The sequence below is a fragment of the Notechis scutatus genome, chromosome 1 (assembly GCF_049901735.1).
Source record: "Notechis scutatus isolate UNSWTSFEM ecotype Mainland chromosome 1, rNotScu1.2, whole genome shotgun sequence".
Taxonomy (NCBI): Eukaryota; Metazoa; Chordata; class Lepidosauria; order Squamata; family Elapidae; genus Notechis; species Notechis scutatus.
This window is the reverse complement of record NC_142009.1, coordinates 326,018,112-326,038,503: the sequence shown is the minus strand read 5'-3', so window position 1 is coordinate 326,038,503 and position 20,392 is coordinate 326,018,112. Positions and strand designations below refer to the sequence as shown.

Below are 20,392 nucleotides of genomic sequence, written 5' to 3'. Positions count from 1 at the left end.
CAGGAATGCCCGGCTTTCCCCACTCCCTTTCTGCTGGCAACTAAAAAGACCAAAGAAGTATTTTTTTCATTGACACCAGTGTTCCCTAGCCAGCAGAACTTACATGCTGTCTTCTGGCTTGATTCTAGTATTTGGGCAGAATATTTCAGTTAGTAAGTTACAGTCAGGAAGAAGGCCAATGAAGACTCAATAAGTCTCACTTAGAAGAACACTAAGATGCATTGAGTTACATCTTCAACACAAGAACTTTTCATGGATCTTTAGAGATGAATTTATAGGTCCTTTGAGCAGAAGCCATGAAAAAGGCCATTAAATTTCCAGGCAACCTCCTCCAGAAGTTGTGGGTGATCCAGAACACTGGAGGTTTTTAAGGACAATAATCTGTCTGATATGGTGAAGGGTCTCCTGCTTGAACAGGGGGTTGGACTAGAAGACCTCCAAGATCCCTTCCAACTCTGTTATTCTGTTCTGTTTTGAGAAATTCTCCAACCACATCTAAGAACAGAACTTCCCTCCCTCATGAAAAAGCCCGATGGGAGGCATTTCCTCCAGAGATTTTCTCCTGGGATTTAATGAAGCACAAGGAAAAGTTGCAGACGGTTGGAGAAATGGCTGTGCAATGAACTGTAAAACATTCACACCCACCCCTTACCACCTTATAATTAAAGAAATTAAAGAATATTAGACTCACCCACAATAATTTCTTGTAACTTCTCTTTCCCTTGGAAAGTACATTTAATATTTATATTAAACTCCCTTGCATTAAAGTGAATGAGAACATTTAAAAAATAAATGCCGGTGAATTTTTCTGACCAGCACTAATTAATTTCTTTGTTGGGCCAAAGACAGATTAGACAATACCACACTTGGAATATTGCATCCAGTTTTGGTCACCACATTGCAAAAAAGATATTGAGACTTTGGAGAAAGTGCAGAGAAGAGCAACTAGGATGATTAAAGGCCTGGAGACTAAAACACATGAAGAATGATTGTAGGAACTGTGTATGGCTAGTCTGGAGGAAAAAAGCACTAGGGATGACATGATAGCAGTATTCCAATATTTGAGGGGCCACCACAAAGAAGTTATTTTCCAAACTTATTTTCCAAAGCACCAGAGAGGGCAGGACAAGAATCAATGGATGGAAACTACTCAAGGAAAGAAGCAACCTAGAATTAAGGAGAAACTTCCTAACAGTGAGAGCAATTAACCAGTGGAACAGCTTGCCTTCAGAAGTTGTGAGTGTTTCATCACAGGAGGTTTTCAAGAAGAGACTGGACAGTTATTTGTCTGAAATGTTATAGGCTCTCCCGCTTTTTCAGGGGGTTGGACTAGAAGACCTCCAAGGTCCCTTCCAGCTCTATTTTGAGTATATAATATAGACCAGTCAGGATTGTGCATTTTATTTTAAAAGTGAATGAAAAATGAATCCAATAAGGCTCATTGATTCGATGTTCCTTCTCAACCTCACAACTGTCTGGGGAATTCTGGGAGTTGAAGTCCACCCATCTTCAAGCTCCAAGGCTGAGAAACAGTGGATTAGACAAAGAGTTTCTATTTTAAGTTTTATACAGATGCAGATTCACACCCTTTCTTAACTTCTTCCTTTAGTCTTTTTGTGGTCTGGAGGTTCTTCTTGATTTTCAAACCCATTTCATTCCAAGACCATTGAATTAATGCTTTATTTAGAACTCATTCATTTGAATTCCATTTCATTTCCATAACTAAAGAAAAATGTGGCTTATTGGACTCATTTTTCATTCATTTTTAAAATAAAATGCAGGATCCTGACAAAAATGGGATGTCAATAGAATAATACCTTCATACATTTTATTTCCCTAGCTTCTCCTCATGATTATGAAATGGAATTGATCAGATGGAAGGCCTTTTTCACAAATAATATCATTCATCTATGGAACTCACAGTCCCAGGATGTGGCAATGGATCCCAGGTTAGATTAAAGAAGAGAAAAAGTCAATTTATTGGAAAGAGGCATCTCCATGTTGAATAGCAATATGTCTTTGACCAGACTTTGCCTCAGTGTACAGCTTAGAAGTTTTTTAGAAACATCTAGCTCGGAGGTCTCCAAACTTGGCAACTTTAAGACTTGTAGACTTCAACTCCCAGAATTCTACCTGGTCTCTGTGGACAAAATAAATGTTGGGTTTAACAGAATGACAGAACTGGAAGGGACCTTGGAGATCTTCTAGTCCAACCCACTACTCAAGCAGGAGACCTTATATCATTTCAGACAAGTACTTGTCCAGTCTCTTCTCAAAAGCCTCCAGAGATGGAGCATCCACAACTTCTGAAGGCAAGCTGTTCCACTGGTTTATTTCCCTCACTGTTAGGAAACATCTCCTTAGTTCTAGGTTCTTCTCTCCTTGATTAGTTTCCATCCATTGTTTCTTGTCTTACTTTCTGGTCCTTTGGAAAATAGGTTGACTCCCTCTTCTTTGAAGGACTGCTACAAACAAGAGGGGGTCAATCCATTTTCCTAAGCATCAGAAGGCAAGACAAGAAACAATGGATGGCAACGAATGAAGGAAAGAAGAACCTAGAACTAAGGTTCTAGGTTCTTCTAGACCTGGAAGACTGAGAATCTCCATAAACCTAGACCTAAAGAGGTTTGACACAGTTGGACTTTCCCAGTGGGCAAGTAATATTTCTTTCATCCTTGATGTCCTTTAACTCATTCACTGAGTGGATCAATGAATTGGAATTAGCTAGTAATTATTTGTACTGTGGTCTGATAAGCTTGCAGGGGGCACCAAGTTGGAAAACTGCAGCTTAAGGAACAGGTAGTCCTCAACTTACAACCTGAATTTCCATTGTTAAGCAAAGCAGCTGTGAAGTGAGTCCCACCCAATTTTATAACCTTTTTTGATATGGTTGTTAAGCAGGTCATTGCAGTTAAGTGAATCACATGGTATTAAGTGAGCCTGTCTTCCCTCAATGATTTTACTCGACGGATGTTGACTGGGAAGGTCACAAATGGCAGTCACATGACTCTGGGACATTGCAATGGAGAAAAAATAAATGCTGGTTGCCAACTGCTCAAATTTGGATCCAACCATAGGGATGATGTGATGGTTGTAATTGCAAGGACCATTGTTATTTTTTTCAATCTTGCTGTAACTTTGAGTGGTTACTAAATGAATGGCTGTAAGTCGAGGTCTACCTGTACACCAACTCTGGACTATCAGGATTGTGAAACCTGTTGCCATTGGAAAGAAAACCAATGATACAGGAACTAGCAAACTGCTTTGTTTTCCAAGGTGTTGGGTTTACAGACCAGTTGCTCTAACATCTGTAGTTATGAAAATCTTTGAAAGGCTTGTGCTGCCCCACCTGAAAACCATCACGGATCCGCTGTTAGATCTCATGCAGTTTGCATACCGAGCAAATAGATCGACAGATGATGCTGTTAACATGGTTCTGCATTACATCCTACAACACCTTGAATCTCCAAATACCTATGCAAGGGTCCTCTTTGTAGACTTCAGTTCAGCATTCAATACCATCATTCCAGACACTCTTCTAAGTAAATTAAACCAACTAGCGGTACTTGAACACACTTGTAAGTGGATCATAAGCTTCCTAACAGACAGGAAGCAGCAGGTGAAGCTAGGCGGAATCACATCCGGTTGTTGATTGTACCCTATGACTATCATTAAATGTTGTATGTTATGATTCTTGATTCTTAACAAATGTACATTTTCTTTTATGTACACTGAGAGCATTTGCACCAAGACAAATTTCTTGTGTGTCCAATCACACTTGGCCAATAAAGAATTCTATTCTATTCTATTCTATTCTATTCTATTCTATTCTATTCTATTCTATTCTATTCTATTCTATTCTATTCTATTCTAATTCTATTCTATTTAAGGGTTAGGCAAGCCATCCATTTTTCCACACTGTTAATGCCGAGAGATTTTGCCATGTTCTGCTGCCTCCTATAAGTTGATTGATGAACTTTCTCAATTTAATTCAAGCAGCAAGTGCTGCAACTGTTAGTTTTTTTGGTTTCTCCCTCCCACCTAAGTGTTTGTGCCCATGAATTAAACACTACAAGAAAGCCACCATGAGGGCAGGATAGGTGGATCGATTGCTTTTGTGTGTGTGTGTGTGTGTGTGTGTGTGTGTGTTGTGTCTCCAGGTCATTCATGAGATATTGCACGGTGAGGGGGGGGGGGTTGGCATCAAACCAATTTGTCATTATGAAGTAATCTCCTTCTCCTTCCTCTCTATCCAGCATTTGATCTCTTCCCACATATGCACCATTCACACAGAAGGAAAAGGGAAGGCAGAAAGAAATGCCAGTGGCAGGAACAAAATTTAAAACCGGAAGCGTGATTGATAAGGAGTCCAACCTTATCAAGGCCACTCTGAAAACTGGAAAAACCCTCCACCTGGATTGAAATGCGAAAGATGAGCATTTTGGAAGCTTCCTTAAGAGAATCGAGGCTTGGCGATTGCCTCCTAGCCGACACAGAGAGGTTGCATCTTAAAAATACAAACGCTCAGCCGATCCAGTGGCCCCCGCCTTCCCCTCGCTCTCTCTCTCTCTCTCTCTCTCTCCCGCCCCACGCTCTGGTTTTTTTTCATCATCCTGACGTCGGGAGCTATCCACAGGCCGTGGTGCTGAAGCAAAATGGCTGGCTTTCACTAAGGCACGAGAAGGAGGAGCAGTCGGCGGCCCTTCAGAGAAGGATGCCATTTCGCAACAACGCAACACACCCTTCCTTTTCCAAGCAGCTCCCCACGCTGTAAAGCCAAATCTGCTTTAGAACAGCCGCCTTGAAAGAGAGAGGGAGAGGGAGAGCGCCTATGCCATGTCTTTGCTTTGCGTTGGAGGTAAGGCAACCTCACTTCCATCCTATGTTTTTGTTTTTTGGTTTTTTTTTTTGGAGATTTGAGGGTGTCGTTTTTGTGCAGAACAGGACAGAGGCAGAAATATATAGCTGTCAACGAGGCAATGGGGAGGTGGCCATTTCTGGACTAGCCTCAGTGGAAATACCAAGGCATGGGACAGTGAAGGCATGTCCATGATGCTGATATGGGATGGGAGGGATGGAATGTCTTCTGCTCAGATTCCATCTAGCGAAGAGGCGTTTAAACTTAACCTTTGAAGCAAAGGCTTCTCTTGCCTTTTTCTCCAATAGGTGCTAATTCAGTCCAGCATTTTGGGGTGTGGTACAGGTTGACGGATTTCAGGCTTTCTCTATGTCAGTGTGTGTGTCCACATTCGATGGGACCAGCTCATGCCACTTTAACAATTTCAGCATTTGGTTTCACATGGTACTTAGACGTTGGATGGGCAGATGGAACATGGGCAAAATCTTTTCCTTTCATATCTTTCTAATTGAGATGCTGAATTAATTTTACAACCTCCCACCTCCTGTTAGCAGAGAAGTGTGGTTTCACACTTCTTGATTTTCCAAAGGCAGAGGATGATGATGATGATGATGATGATGAAAAAACGAGCAGTCCTGGCTTATCGTTTCTTGATGCCACCCTTTGCTCTTCAGCTTTTTGAATCTCAGTCCCCATAAAATGAAGTTTTAAAAATCATTCTTCCCTTTCCAAGGGAAGAAAGATGTAAAAGGCACAGCATGATAATATTCTGTATTATTCTGTATTATTCTGTATTATTGTTTTATATTGTTTGAGTTAGAACATTACTCACTACATGATGTTATGATGGGCAGTTGTTTAGGGAAAGCCACCTAAATGCAGGAGTGGGTTATTAGCCAAGATTTTTGTGTGGATCCTCCATAGCAGATGCAGTATACCACCTGATGGTCAAATGCTGCACCTGAACAGGAGCTGGCTATGCACCTACAAACCCTATTAGTGAGTTTTCTGGCTGGCTAGACTTGGGAAAAGAATGATGGTTTGGACTGATATTTGGATCTGGTCCCAACAAACTCTTGTATGGAATTCTCTATTTAGGGCAAGACATGATACCAGTCACCATTATAAACATCATATATAAAAAAGAAAACCTCATAGAAGATGGTCTTGATCTTTAAGGGATCTGAAAGACCCCTCATAACAGAAGCTGTCTATTTCCCAAAATCAGATTGATTTATTTGTGATTGTATCTTTCTGCCTTGTGATCCCACAACAATCCTGCATGGTAGATTAATAGTTGACCCAAGGTCACTCTGCAGGGTTCAGAGCTGAGCACAGATTTGAACCCACTTCCCTGCCTTGATTCATATTCCATCTACAACATAAACCTCATTCTGGGAACGACAAATAGAAGATGGTGATATCTTCATGCCCTATTTGTGGGCATCTTCAAAATAGTGGGTTGTCTTTGGGGGGAAAAAACTTGATGGTATCTGGTCTTAACAGGAAAAACAATTCTTAGGCTGCAATCTCCAAAATAAAGGAGGGAAAATTCATTTAGAGCTAGAATTTGGGAGGTGTACATCTGCTAGCTTTGCACAACACACTCAATTGGAGTGTGGGAACCCAATCATTCTCACATTCTCACAGCATGCTGTAAAAAGCAGGCTATAATGTGAAACCAGAATGCAATGTATTACTTTGCCAATAGCATGTTGTGCTAACTCAGCCACTGGGAACATGGTAGGAATTACAGGGAGACCAGCAAGGATCAAAAGGCCCAGGTTAATTCCCAGCATGGTTAGTACCAGGTTAAATACTAACCATTTCATAAGCAAATAATCTGATCTGCTGTTTGGCAGTTTAACCAAGTCTTTCCCTTTGGGTAAAATATTTAGCTCCATGTTAAACATTTGCTCTCTGTGTGTGCGTGTGTGTTTGTGTGTGTTTAAATTTAAAAAAAAAGAAGATGCAAAAATTCTGCTACCTTGACAACAATGTCTTCATTAGCTGATCCCTTCAAAGCACCGGAGAGAACATTCTACTCACAATTCCCAGGCCTCTCTTCATTCACAAAAGGGGCCTGTTAGGGAAGACTTACAGAGTAGAATAACAAGAGTTGGAAGGGATCTTGGAGGTCTTATAGTCCAACCCCATAATTGAGCAAGAAACCCTATACCATTCTGGACAAATGGCTGTCCAATCTCTTCTTGACCACCTCCAGTGATGGAGCATCCTCAACTTTTCTACTTGAGTTTGATTCAACAGTATCACAAAGAAGAAAGGACCTTGGAGGTCTTCTAGTCCAACCCCTGGCTCAACAGGAGACCTTATACCATTCTGGAAAAATGGCTGTCCAATCTCTTCTTGACCACCTCCAGTGAGGATGTGTGACTTGTGGATGTTAAAAGGAATAACATGGGCCAACCAAACCATGGCATGAACCATCAATAAAATGATAACTAAGATGTTAGTGAGGACAATCAATCTTGCCTCCGGAAGTTGTGGATGCTCCATCACTTGAGGCTTTTAAGAAAAGATTAGGCAGCTATTTGTCTGGAATGGTAGTGGGCTTCCTGCCTGAACAGGGGTTGGACTAAAAGACTGCCAAGGTCCCTTCCAACTCAGTTATTCTATATTCTATGTAGCTTAAAATGTGACAGGCACAAGGAAGCTGCTGTTGTTTCAAGCTTAAAATGGCTCCCTCCCTCCTCCCCTTGCTCCTTCTCATTTACTTCCTTGAAGAAAGATCTGTTTGCATGATGGGGTGGCCAGGTAATTGGAGTCATTTAAAGTACCCTACCAGCTTTGATTCTGGATTCTGTCTCAAAATAAAATAAAGCAACTCCTTCTCTATTACCTTGTGAACCTCAAAGCTAAGCTCTTCATCAGCAGAAATGAGACAGGGTGAACCCCCTCCTCACGACTTCCTCATAATTTGACATTTGCAGTGCTTGGTCCTGATTTTCAGTGGATGAGTGCTCTGTATATATCAGGCACAGAACAGCTTAGGATCACATTGAGGAGGTGGTGAACCGCACGCCCAAATGTGGAGATTGAAGAAAATGGCTTTCTGCAAAGCTTGGTGGGCTATGTTTGTAAGATATGTGGGGCCAAGAACACACAGCAAGGTTCCAGGTCCTTAGCATTCATCACAATTGCAAAATCTATAAATCAGAGCTGTCACATGAGGTTAGGTGTGTCGCAGCCTCTGGCGACAGGTGCTTTCTGGGAACAATTTATGAATGAACGAGTGGTGGAGGACTCTTTCCAGAAAGCCAGCAGCTATATCAGTGTTGAGAAAAGAAGCACAGCTATTGGGAAAGGGTGACTCCATTTTGGCTCTTTTTAAAGGATTTAGACACAGTTTTCCTCTGCTCTCCTTTTCCTTCTCCTCCTTTTAAGTCTGAAACCTTAACATGCTACAAACAACGCTGCAGAAAAGGCTACTTGGAAGAGGTTGCTGCTTTGCTTAATTTTGAAAAATTGATTCATTTATTAAAATAGTTGTAACCTAACCTTTCCTTGAAAAACTCCCAACCCTTGTATTTGTTTTAGATGTATTCACATCTGCAATAGGGAGCCTGATATAATGCAGTTTTGAAATAGGTAAATCTCACCTCCTACATTTTTTTTTTTAGCCTTCTTCATTCTCGTGGCAGGTATTTTTTTATTATGATCCTCCTCATCCATCACTACCACCAGATAGTTGAAGGACCAATGTGTAAGGTTGAATAACATTGCTTTAAGCTACGAGAGCATCGGCAAGGGCTAGGTGGGGTGGACAGAACTGGGCAGGTACAAAAGCAGCAACATGCATTTCTGAAGGAAGAAAATATAGAAGTGATCTTTATTTCTCCATATTCTGGATTTCTGAAAGAGAAGTAGCACATTTACTCTCCATTCTTATGAGGTCATTTCTGCATTTTTTAAAAAACTTTCCTGGAATTACAGTATTATTTGAGCAGGAACTGTTAACTCTTTAAAATGCATATCTTATTGTTACAACAAATTAGCGTTTTGTTTATTTATTTATATCCCACCTGTATTGTTATTCATAAATAAATCAAGGGGGCAAACATATCAAATGCTCATTCCTCCCCCTATATACCCTACAACAACAACCCTGTGAGGTGGGTTGGGCTGAGAGAATGTGATTGGCCCAAAGTCATTCAGCCAGCTTTCATGCCTAAAGCAGGACTAGAATTCAAAATTTCCTGGTTTCTAGCCTGATGCATTAACTACTAGACCAAAGTGGCTGTCTAATCATTGTTCTTTGCTAATCTATTGAAGCTCACTTAGTTTTATGACCGTATTTAATTTCAAAGTTATGATGACTTAGTCTTAAGAGGCATGTATATATTTTCTCAATGATAAATTGTAACATAAAGCTGATCTCATTTGCCCCTTAAACATTGGCCAGGGAATGAGACCTCTCTACAGGGTTGCTAAGCAGAAAAATCAACAGATAGATTTCTCTGGCTTGTAAATGAAATTATGGAGAAACTTTACATCATGGCTTGTTCACCGTGTGGCTTGATGTTAATGTTGGAGACTTCTTCCTCCCCTCCACCCATACCATGTGTTAGCACCCTTGCAGGTGGCAGATTTGCTTGGAAGGAAGGCAACTGGTCCTTCATCGTTGAATGTGTACAATTAAAAGAGAGAAGGGCTTTCACAGAAAATCTCAAAGCTCAGGTAGGTTGATATGGGAATAGATACTCCCTTAATAGGTGGTTCCCTTGCTATTTAGGGATGTAAAAAAGTAGCGCTTTGAGCTGGATCCCGAACCAGAGAAACCAATGAAGAACATTTGGAGCTCAGGGTTGAAAGGAGAGGTCCTTGGTGCTCCCTGAGCTTGGCTGTTTTCTTGCAGACATTACATTACCCAAACTAGCTAACATTGTGAGTTTCCTAGTTTGGATAATGGAATGTCTGCAAGAGAAAAAAAAAAAAACAAGCTCAGAGAGCACCAAGGACCCCTCAAACCAGAGAAAGCCAGAGGCTTCTTTTTTTAAAATGGCAAGATGTACATGTACTTCACTGGACCAGTCAGAATTATGGCCAAATATTACCGTTTGAAATAACGGAATAACAGAGTTGGAAGGGACCTTGGAGGTCTTCTAGTCCAACCCCCTGCTCAAGCAGGAAACCTTACACCATTTCAGACAAACGCTTGCTTAATCTCTTCTTTAAAACCTCCAGTGTTGGAGCACCCACAACTGCGGGAGGTAAGCGGTTCCACTGATTAATTGTTCTCACTGTCAGGAAATTTCTTCTTAGTTCTAGGTTGCTTCTCTCTTGGATTAGTTTCCACCCATGGCTTCTTGTCCTGCCTTCAGGTGCTTTGGAAGAGTAGGTTGACCCCCTTTCTTTAGGGCAGCCCCTCAAATATCAGAACACTACTGTCATATTACCCTAGTCCTTCTTTTCATTAAACTAGACATACCCAATTCCTGCAACTGTTCTTCATATTTATTTATTTATTTATTTATTTATTTGATTTATATTGCCGCCTATTCGCCCATGGCGACTCGAGGCAGCTTACATAATGTCAAATCATATTTAAAACAAAAAATAAAAACAAAAACAATAAGAATCAAATAAATTAGTAAATCAAATAAATTAGAACAAAATTTGGGAAAACAAAAAAAAAACAAAACAAAACAAGAAAAAAACCAAAAACCAGCTCCTACCCACCCCCCGCCCTGACGACAGCAGATCACACTAGCTATTTGATGGGTTCCATCCCTCTCTGGGTTCCCCAGGCCCGCTGGCAAAACCAGGTCTTCAGTGCCTTTTGGAATAGTATTAATGAGGGGGGCATTCTAATCTCTGGGGGGGATGATGTTCCAGAGAGATGGAGCCACCACAGAGAAGGCCCTTCTTCTAGGTCCCACCAGGTGTATCTCCCTCAGGGGTGGGACCCGCAGCATTCCCTGCCTCCTCGCTCTAATGGGTCGGGTAGATGTGACTGGCAGGAGATGTTTCCTCAGATAACCCAGACCCAAGCCGTGAAGGACTTTAAAGGTGACAACCAGCACCTTGAATTGCACCCGGAAGCAAATTGGCAATCTATGCAGCTCCTGCAGGAGAGGTGATACATGTGCACACCAGGGTCTGCATAAAACCATGCAGGCCTCTGCATTTTGCACCAACTGGAGCTTCCGGATGCTCTTCAAGGGCAGCCCCATGTAGAGCGTGTTGCAATAATCAAGACGGAATATGACCAGGGCATGAGTGACTGTGAGCAGGGACTGCTGGTCCAGGAAAGGGCGTAACTGATGCACAACCCGCAGTTGCGCAAAGGCCCTCCTGGCCACGACCACCACCTGCTCTTCGAACAGGAGTCGTGAGTCCAGGAAAACCCCTAGATTACGCACAGGGTCTGTTTGGGGTAGTGCCACCCCATCCAAGACCAAAGGTAGCAATTCTCCCTGAGCCAACGAACCCCAAACCCAGAGCCACTCACTCTTGCAAGGGTTTAGTTTCAACCTGTTGCTCCCCATCCAGCCCCTAACAGCCTCCAGGCACTGCGAGAGGGAGGACACACAGCAACACTTAACTCACCACAGGCCAAAACATACAGCTGAGTATCATCAGCATATTGGTGATACCTCAGTCCATGGTGATGGATGATCTCACCCAGCGGTTTCATATAAATGTTGAACAGGAGCGGAGAGAGTACCGAGCCCTGCGGAACCCCATAAAGCAGTGGGCGAGGGTTGGATCTCTCCCCTCCTATCAATACTGACTGAGAGCAGCTGCAGAGGAAGGAAGTGAACCAAGACATTTTAGTCTCTAATCCCCTAATCCCCTTTGTTGCTCTTCTCTGCACTCTTCCCAGAGTCTCAACATCTTTTTTATATTGTGACAACAAAAACTGCATGCCGTATTCCAAGTGTGGCCTTACCAAGGCATTATAAACTGGTGCTAACACTTCACGTGATTTTGATTCTATCCCTCTGTAAATTGCAGCCTAGGGCCTAGGATGGTGTTGGCTTTTTTGGCAGTTGCAACACACTGCTGGCTCATATTTAATTGGCTATCCACTAGGACTCCAAGATATCCCTCAATAGTAGTAACTGCATTCAACTACCAAGATGCCTTCAAGAAAAGACTCACAAACAACATTTTGCAATTAAGAGCCCTATATTCCATTCAAAGCCTTTTAAACTTATTGCTACCATATCTGTTTATGGCCTCACTCATCTTATTTTGGGTAGCCAGTTAGACAATGCAGATCTTAGCAATATCCTCCAATTCTATGACAATTGAAACATGCTCATTAATGTTTCCCTTCTTGTATCAAGAGTCACAAATCTTCTTTACATGATGCTGAAGGATTTAAAGAAGCCTCATCACATCCTTTGAGGCAAAAGGAAAAAAAAAAGATCTTTTCTGTGCTATAAAGAGACATTACTGTAGAAGAACGCAGCTGTTCTTGAGATCTGTTCCCAACAGTTTAAAATGAATGCGTGAAATAACAGTAGGTTCATATGCACATAAATGCATTGCAAATTATCATGCCTGGCATTAAAGAAGAGGCACATCCATCACTGGTGAGTCTAAGGAAAAGCTGAGACTTCAAGAAGGGCTAGACTGGAGATTGTCATTTGTTTGGCCGGTATCATAAAATGAGTTTCCCAAGGAAGCTGGATCGCACATTCATTTGAAATGGAAAACCAACATGGCCAGCCCTAGTTTAGGCCAATTTAGATCGATCATTTCAATCACAAGGGCAGAAGCTGAGAGAGGTTTTCTAGTTCAGATCTACACATGTCCCTTGGCCTGCTTTGTACATCTCTCTCAACTGGTTTCTAAAGTTGAGTGAGGACTGAATAATCCTAGTCCCAGTTCAGCATCTTAACCATTGCACTCCACAACCTTCAACTCAACCAAGGAGCTTAAATCTCCCGCAGACCTGATTTGGGCGGGTGTTGGATTATCAGCCACATCAAGCCACTGCTGTCTTATAAATGCTTCTTCCAGGACCGATGGGGGTCTTTTGTTAGAGACCACAACACTAATATTCTTCCTTGGCCGGGCTTCTCCTAAGCAATTGCTATAAAGCTCCTCAGAGCCAGCTGAAACCACAAGCATCATTGAAATAAAAATGCATTTAATCAGGAGACAATGGCCTAATAATGCAGTCACAGTGATAAATGGACTTGCTGTGGCATTAGTTGACACAGATTTTCCAGCTGCCCCCAACCACAAATTCTTCTTGACAGTCCTGCTTTCTGACCCAAATAGATTCTCATTTTTTAAATTACAATGTCATCTGAGATATCAGAAATGCTGTCCTAAACATGTTAGCTATTTTTCCAGAGTTTCTACAAAGTGTCTGGACTTGCACAATATAATTCACTTGGTTACTTCAATTAACCTGTTTTCTAGATTTGCCCAAGACACTGAGCCATAAATTGGTTTCGTGGGTTGGATTCACAAATACACTAAGGCAGAGTAACAAAAGTTATTTCTAAGTAAGCTTGGCAAGAGGCTCCAATTTGTCTTCTAGGTGTTAAGCTGATGTATCAAAGTGTGATAACACAGCTGAACTGTGCGGCATCTGACTTGCAATAAATGGTTGAATGTCTGTTCTTCTCAAGTCTAGCTAGTTGAATTCATGTGGTGGATGAAACTTAATGAAATTACCAATGGTAGTTAGTTGAAATGAATTAAAGATCATTCATTGATAACTGTTTTTATAATACAGGTAGTCCTCGAGTTACGATCATTTGTTCAGCAGCTGTTTGACGTTACAGTGGTGTAAGAATAGGTATAAGAATAAACATAGTTATGAATACATGAAATGGATACATATAAGAAAAATAAAAGAAACAATAGGACAGGGACGGTAGGCACGTTGATGCACTTATGCACGCCCCCTACAGACCTCTTAGGAAAGGGGTGAGGTCAATAGTAGACAGTCTAAGGTTAAAGTTTTTGGGGTTAGGGGAAGAAACCACAGAGTCAGGTAGAGTATTCCAGACATTGACCACTCTGTTGCTGAAGTCTTATTTCCTGCAATCAAGTTTGGTGTGATTAACCTTGAGTTTGTATCTATTGTGTGCTCTTGTATTGTTATGGTTGAAGCTGAAGTATTCATTGACAGGTAGGACATTGCAATGTGTGATTTTATATACTATATTTAGATCGGACAGAAGGCGGCGTAGTTATAGGTTTTCTAGGTCTAGAATTTCAAGTCTGGTGGCATAAGGTATTCTGCAACGAGTAGAGGAGTGTAGAACTCTTCTTGTGAAATATTTCTGGACTTTCTCAGGCCCTGGAAGTTTGATAAGACTTTGTGATAACTAGTTTGGAGTAATGAAGGCAAAAGTTTGGGAATCAGTACTTTAAGGGTAGGAAAGACACCCAGTTTGACATTTGGAGGCACTGCTGCCTGTCAGAAGTCTGGGCCTGATGGATCGTTCATCTGATTTCCTAAAAAAAGAAGGCAATGGCTCACACCTCCCACTCAATCCTCTGGAATCTAGCAATTTAAACTGAATGCTACTAATCACTTTGATGGGGCATTGATGGGTGCCATCCCAAAACAGCTGTCCACAGAGTAGGATAGTGCGAGTCTCAATTGGCTCCTTGCATAAAGACCCAGCTGGTCTCCAGGCAGCTACTTCATTACAAAAAAAAAGCAAATTTAATGAAGTTAAGGAAGAAATTGCTTGCCACAGACAGATCCTGAATATAGGATTCTCCCATGGTCTTATTCATATTTGAATTGTTTTAAACAATCATTAAACATTGTTTACATTATTTTGTTTAGTTTAGGTTCCCCAGTCACATACATGAGATGGGCAGCTATATAAATTTGATGGATCAGCACACACACACACACACACACACACACACCCTGCCTGAGAACTAAAGTGTAAGCAACTCTTTTTCAACCCCCAGTAAGAACATGCCTTATTCCTGCCCCCTTTATGGACCTCTGCAGGGTGGCAAGTGATGTCACCTGAATCATGTTGTAGTGCAAACAATATGAATTATGTAATTTGTGCCAATTATTTGTGCAATTGTGTCATAAACATGCGATATCACCATATCCCCCCTTTTTTATTATCACACCAATAATTTGCTTCTCTCCTTTTCAGCCTAGCTCCTACACCCCAGTTGTGTTCATCCAATACGCCGAACTACACTTGGTTAATGTTCACTTTGGTTTGCCTTTTGTACCTTAGCATGTCAGAGAAGCCCAAGGGCTTTTGGATAATTTATGGATGAAAATAGTATGAAAAGTCAGAAAATGGGTTAAATCGGTTAAAGCAAGTTGTGTGAATGCATCCATTAACTATATTTATACAACAGACTAGATTAGGTTAGGCTAATACTGTATGGGGTTGGATAATTTCTGATGCAGAATGTAGAGGCCTAGTGTATTGGATAAACTACTGGTCCATTATATTAAACCATAATGTAGTTAATGTGAGCATGAATGGAATGAACATAGGAATTCGGTTTTGCTAATGTAGTTCATTCTTAAATATCATGTGTGAACCTAGAACCTCTTTAGATTAGAGTTGGAAAGGGGTCAGTATCTTTTTCAGATAACTCATATACAAAACCCACAAAATAATAAACATTTCTCTCCGGTGGGGCAAAAAAATTGAAAATGGGCCCAATTCCATGAAATTGTATGTGACAATGTAGAGGTCTATGCTTTAATATCAAGTTTGGCATCCCTTCAGTCTGGCTTGGTTGATTGGCATCAGATTCATGGGTTCCGCTTCTGGCATTTCCGATTAATATTAGCTGATGGTATAAAAATAATTCTCTGCTTATGTGATCCAAGACTTCTTAATTAAAGAGAGCTCTTAGTATTTTAGCCTTATTATTTTTTCAACTTTGATTTTTTCTACTTTTTATCTTGTATTTTAAGTTTGTTTTTTATCTGTGCTTTTTAGTAACATTTTTATATTATTGTATGATGTTCTTTGTAAACCAACCAGAGTCAGTTAAATAGGATAGCTGGTATAGAAATATGATAGATAGATAGATAGATAGATAGATAGATAGATAGATAGATAGATAGATAGATAGAGATGGATAGATGGATAAATGGTAGATACAGTAGATAATAGATACGATAGATGGATGGATGGGTGGATGGACAGGGTAGATGCAGTAGATAATAGAAATATGATAGATAGATAGATAGATAGATAGATAGATAGATAGATAGATAGATAGATAGATAGATAGATAGATAGATATGATAGACAATGATAGATGTGTGTGTGTGTGTGTGTGTGTGTGTGTGAGAGAGAGAGAGAGAGAGAGAGAGAGAGAGAGAAAGAGAAAGGAAGATAAATAGAGAAAGAGAGAGATTACAGTGAGATGGGGTGTACAAGAGTGAGAAGGATGAAGCCTGCCTGGATTTTGAGTGAGGTGCTGAGGGCTGCGCTCCCAAAAGTGGGAGGATCCTCTGAAATAAATTTTAACATAGTTCAAGAATTACTTCTCACAACGAATTCCCACTTGTTGTCCTATTACTCCATTTAATTTGGCAGCAGCTGTTGGCAGAGCTTCCTAAGCCTCACCCAAAAGTTTTAGTGGGTGAAGGATGATGTGCAGATTTCCAGCAGAGGATGGGCTACCGTATGTATCCAAATAATTGCATTTGAGGTGAAGAAGGTTGCCTATCTTCTTAAGACAAATCCAGCTAGAGGAGGGTTTTCCAACTTTGGCCACTTTGAGATGTATGGATTTCCACTCCCAGTTGGCTTCAGACTATGCCACCAATCAAATGGTCACCAACCGCAGGGGTGGGCTGCTACGGGTTCGCAGGGGTTGGGGAGATCCTCTAGCTAAGATTCTGCACAGTTTGGAGAACCCCCAAATCCCACTCCTGGCTGGCCCTGCCCACCCCGCCCCTCCCCACCCAGGAGTCTCCACGAGGCCTGCTTTAGATGCAGGTAAGGGCAGGGCAGGCATGGAAGCTCAGGGAGGGCAAAAAAACGGGCCTCCCGGAAGTTTGGGAAGGCTGGAAATGGGTTTCCAGAGAGCCTCCGGAACCCGAGGAGGCTGTTTTTGCCCTCTTGTAGGCTCAGGGAAAGCTTCCAGAGCCCAGGGAGGGCAAAAACACCCCCCCACTGTCGCCGCCATGATGCAGGAGGCCAACTAGGCCACGCCCACCCTGGCCACGCCCACCCAGCAACCAGGCAGAGAACCTGTTGCTAAAATTTTTGAAGCCCACCCTGATCAACCGGATCAAAGGTCCGATATTCTAGGGTTCACCCTTTTTTTAAACTATTGCCATCTGGCAGATGGTACAGGATAATAAAGGCTGAAATAGGCTGAAAAACAAATAGGCTGAAAAGCAGCTTCTATCCCAGAGCAGTAACTATATTGAATTCTACTGTATAGTGCAATATTAATGCAATATCAGGGGTTTTCAATTCAATTGTATAGAATGTGAAGGATGTGTGCTTGTGTTCTATTTTTATAGATATAATGTACACTGAAGATGGCGCTTAATTTCACTGTACAGGTGCAATGACAATAAAGTAAACAAAACTCAACTAAATTGCACTAATTATAGTCCAAAACATCTGGAGAGCTAGAAGTTGGGAGAAGCTCCTGCCCATGATTTCTTCTCCTTAAAATACTTCGGGCCTTGGACTTGGAGGCTGAGCTTCTGACGATTGTATGCAATTGTTTTAGCTGTCAATCATGGGGCTTTTCTTTCCTGCGGGGCTGTATTGAACTGCGAGGCTGTATTGAAAAGTTTTAAACAAGGCATTATAAAATATAAATATACCAAGAAAGGAAGAAGGAAATGCTGAACCATGGCTGTTTCTGATTTGCTGATGTCTTGGATTGGGCAGACGGATGAGGCTATTTCAGGCAGCAAAGCAGGACAGGAATCAAATGAAAAGCCAGTTTGCTGAGGTGGTTAAAAATGGTAGCCTAGAAACAAGGAGGCGATGAGTTCTAGTCCCGCTTTAGGCAGGAAAACTGGCTGGGTGACTTTGGGCCAGTCACTCACTCTCAGCCCGACCCACCTCACAGGGTGGAGAAAATAGGAGGAAAGAATACTATGTATGCTTGCTGCCTTGAATTATTTCTTAAAAAAACAATAATAAAGGTGGATTTAAAAATCTTTTTTAAAAAAGAAAAGATGAGTCCCAGGAATCAGTGGTGGGATTCCATTTTTTTTTTTACTACCAGTTCTGTGGGCGTGGCTTGGTGGACGTGGCTTGGTGGGCGTGGCAGGGGAAGAATACTGTATCATCCCCATTCCCTCCCCACCCCACTAACCTGCTTTCCAGCTCCATTCTCCTGTGCAGGGCAACCAAAGAAGACCCAGCCAATCAGCTGGGACTCAATGGGAGGCAAAGAATAGATGGGGGCGGGGCCTGTCAGAGGTGGGATTTGCAGGTTCTCCGAACTACTCAAAATTTCTGCTACCAGTTCTCCAGAATTGGTCAGAATCTGCTGAATACCACCTCTGCCCAGGATAGCTGCCCTCCAAGCCAGCCTTGGAAACAGTGATTTCCCCCATAGGACAGGAGTTTCTCCAGAGTAACTGGATGCCCCATAGAGCTAAGCCTGAGAGGGTTGTCAGATTGGTGCTTTATGAACTGGCCATGACGGTGGTTCACACAGGCTTAGATTTCAGTCCCTCTCCAAAATATGATTGACGGAGCTGGCCCCCGAGATAAATAGGCCTCGCGTTGCCGCCGAGGAACCCTCTGAGCCACAGCAGCAGATCTTCGTCATCCCCAAGTAGAGGTGTGATCCTTGGGCGGCAGATCTTGCGCCACAACTGCTGGGGAAATCAACTTCTGGAGAGACTTGCGTTGGGAAGAGGGGAGGGTGGCGGGGGGGTGTGTTGAGCTGCAGCTTTCCCTGATTCTCTGCAATCACGCCTTCCCAGGGAGTTGCTATTTTCGGTGCCGAGCCCAAACTGATGTATTGCTTGCAAGTCAGACATTGTGGAGAGCTGTTAATTGTAGACTTGGCTGATGGTGTGCCAGCTGTGCAGGAGGAGGAGGAGGAGGAGGAGGAGGAGGAGGAGGAGGAGGAGGAAGAGATCCTTTTACAAAGAGCCTGCTACATTTTGGAAATTACACCTTCCCAACGGTGCATTTAAAAGTAGCAAGCAGTTGAAAACGGGCATCTGGCCCAGCTTTTCTCTCCCTTGTATACATTTCATTGGCAAAGAAGGTGATGAGGAGAACAGGACAAAGGCCCAATGGAATATCAACCTGGTTCCATGATGCATAAACCCACAATTCTCCTAACCATGGCTTCTTGGAGAAGTTGCACAGGAAAACCACAGCTTTGCACTGGAGATGAGATTTGTTTCCTCCCAGTGGATGGTATAAATGTGGACACCACGCTTTCTGGTTTAAATCCAATATTGTGTCTAATGCAACACACTACACTAGTTCTTTAGCTGGCTTTTTCTCTCTTAACAAGGAGAATTAGATAGGTGAGAATGGAAATTCTTAAAGCCCAGAACTCATTTCGGGTGAAAAATAGTGTGTTTCTTTATACAGGTTCATAAAAAACATAAAGAGGAAATAAGATGCATTGCCTTGGTTTTCAGTGCATTTACTAAATGTGCATACGTGTGTATTTGTCTGCATGTATACTCTGCAATGCAAAAAAGCAAGTGAAAGATTAAAAATAGAATAATAAATGTGAAAGAAAGGAGGTAGAATTTGTCAGACAAGCTGTATGGAAGAAAGTTATTTTGGAATACTTAAAAAAAATCCACTTCATCTTTATTTCAAGGATCTATGAGAAGGCATGAGCAGCTCTCCTTCTGTCTTTGTTTTATCCTGTCAACTTTTAAGGGATATTTTTGTCTAAAAACAAAATAATAATAGCAGCTCTGAGAATTTCAATCTGGATCTTCCTCGTTTGACTATCATACCACTTCAGATGACCAGGCTGCAGAATCAAACTTCTATATTAGTATTTTCAACCTCAGCAACTTTTAAGATGCGTGTATTTTAATTTCCAGAATTGAATTCTGGAGGAATGCTAGCTAGGGAATTTCTTGGAGTTGAAGTCCACACATTGTAAAGTTGCTGAGGTTGAGAAACATTGCTCTGTATAACTGGATCCATGCAAAAAGCATCTCTCACCCCTTTGAATTAACAAAACACAGTTTTGAGGTTTATATTCAGTACTCAATAGAAAAGCCAGAAGACCGTATGATGTAAATTGTGTTTAAACAAAGTAATTTAAATTTAAATATAATTAACAGCTTTTCTTGAACATACTAATATTTCTGTTCTAACACATCAAAATTACAACCAGCAGCAACTTTGGCCTAACCCCAAAGCTTTGGCGAGTTCCCTGTTTCCTGAACTCCAGAGTCTGTGCACTTCTCCTATTGACAACTAAATTTTCAAAGGATATTTTAAAAGAAAATTGGTATTTTGTTTTTCTTCCAAAGAAAAAGGCTTGGTAAGATGCTGGATCTCTTATGGGAAAGGAAGGTTGCTTCCAAGTGTTTATTCAAGAAGTATTTGAAATCTGAGGAATAATTAGTTC

The 20,392-nt window shown here is 41.6% G+C and overlaps 1 protein-coding gene across 1 annotated transcript in view; it reads left to right on the top strand.

The window, feature by feature from the left end:
- Window positions 1-4,634: 4,634 nt before the first annotated feature.
- The window catches only part of UNC13A (unc-13 homolog A), a 126,931-nt gene continuing 111,173 nt past the window's right edge, over window positions 4,635-20,392 (top strand). The window contains exon 1 of the mRNA XM_087952620.1: window positions 4,635-4,858. Coding sequence (XP_087808746.1) covers window positions 4,837-4,858 — 22 coding nt within the window. The 5' untranslated portion in view covers window positions 4,635-4,836. The remainder of the gene's footprint in view (window positions 4,859-20,392) is intronic.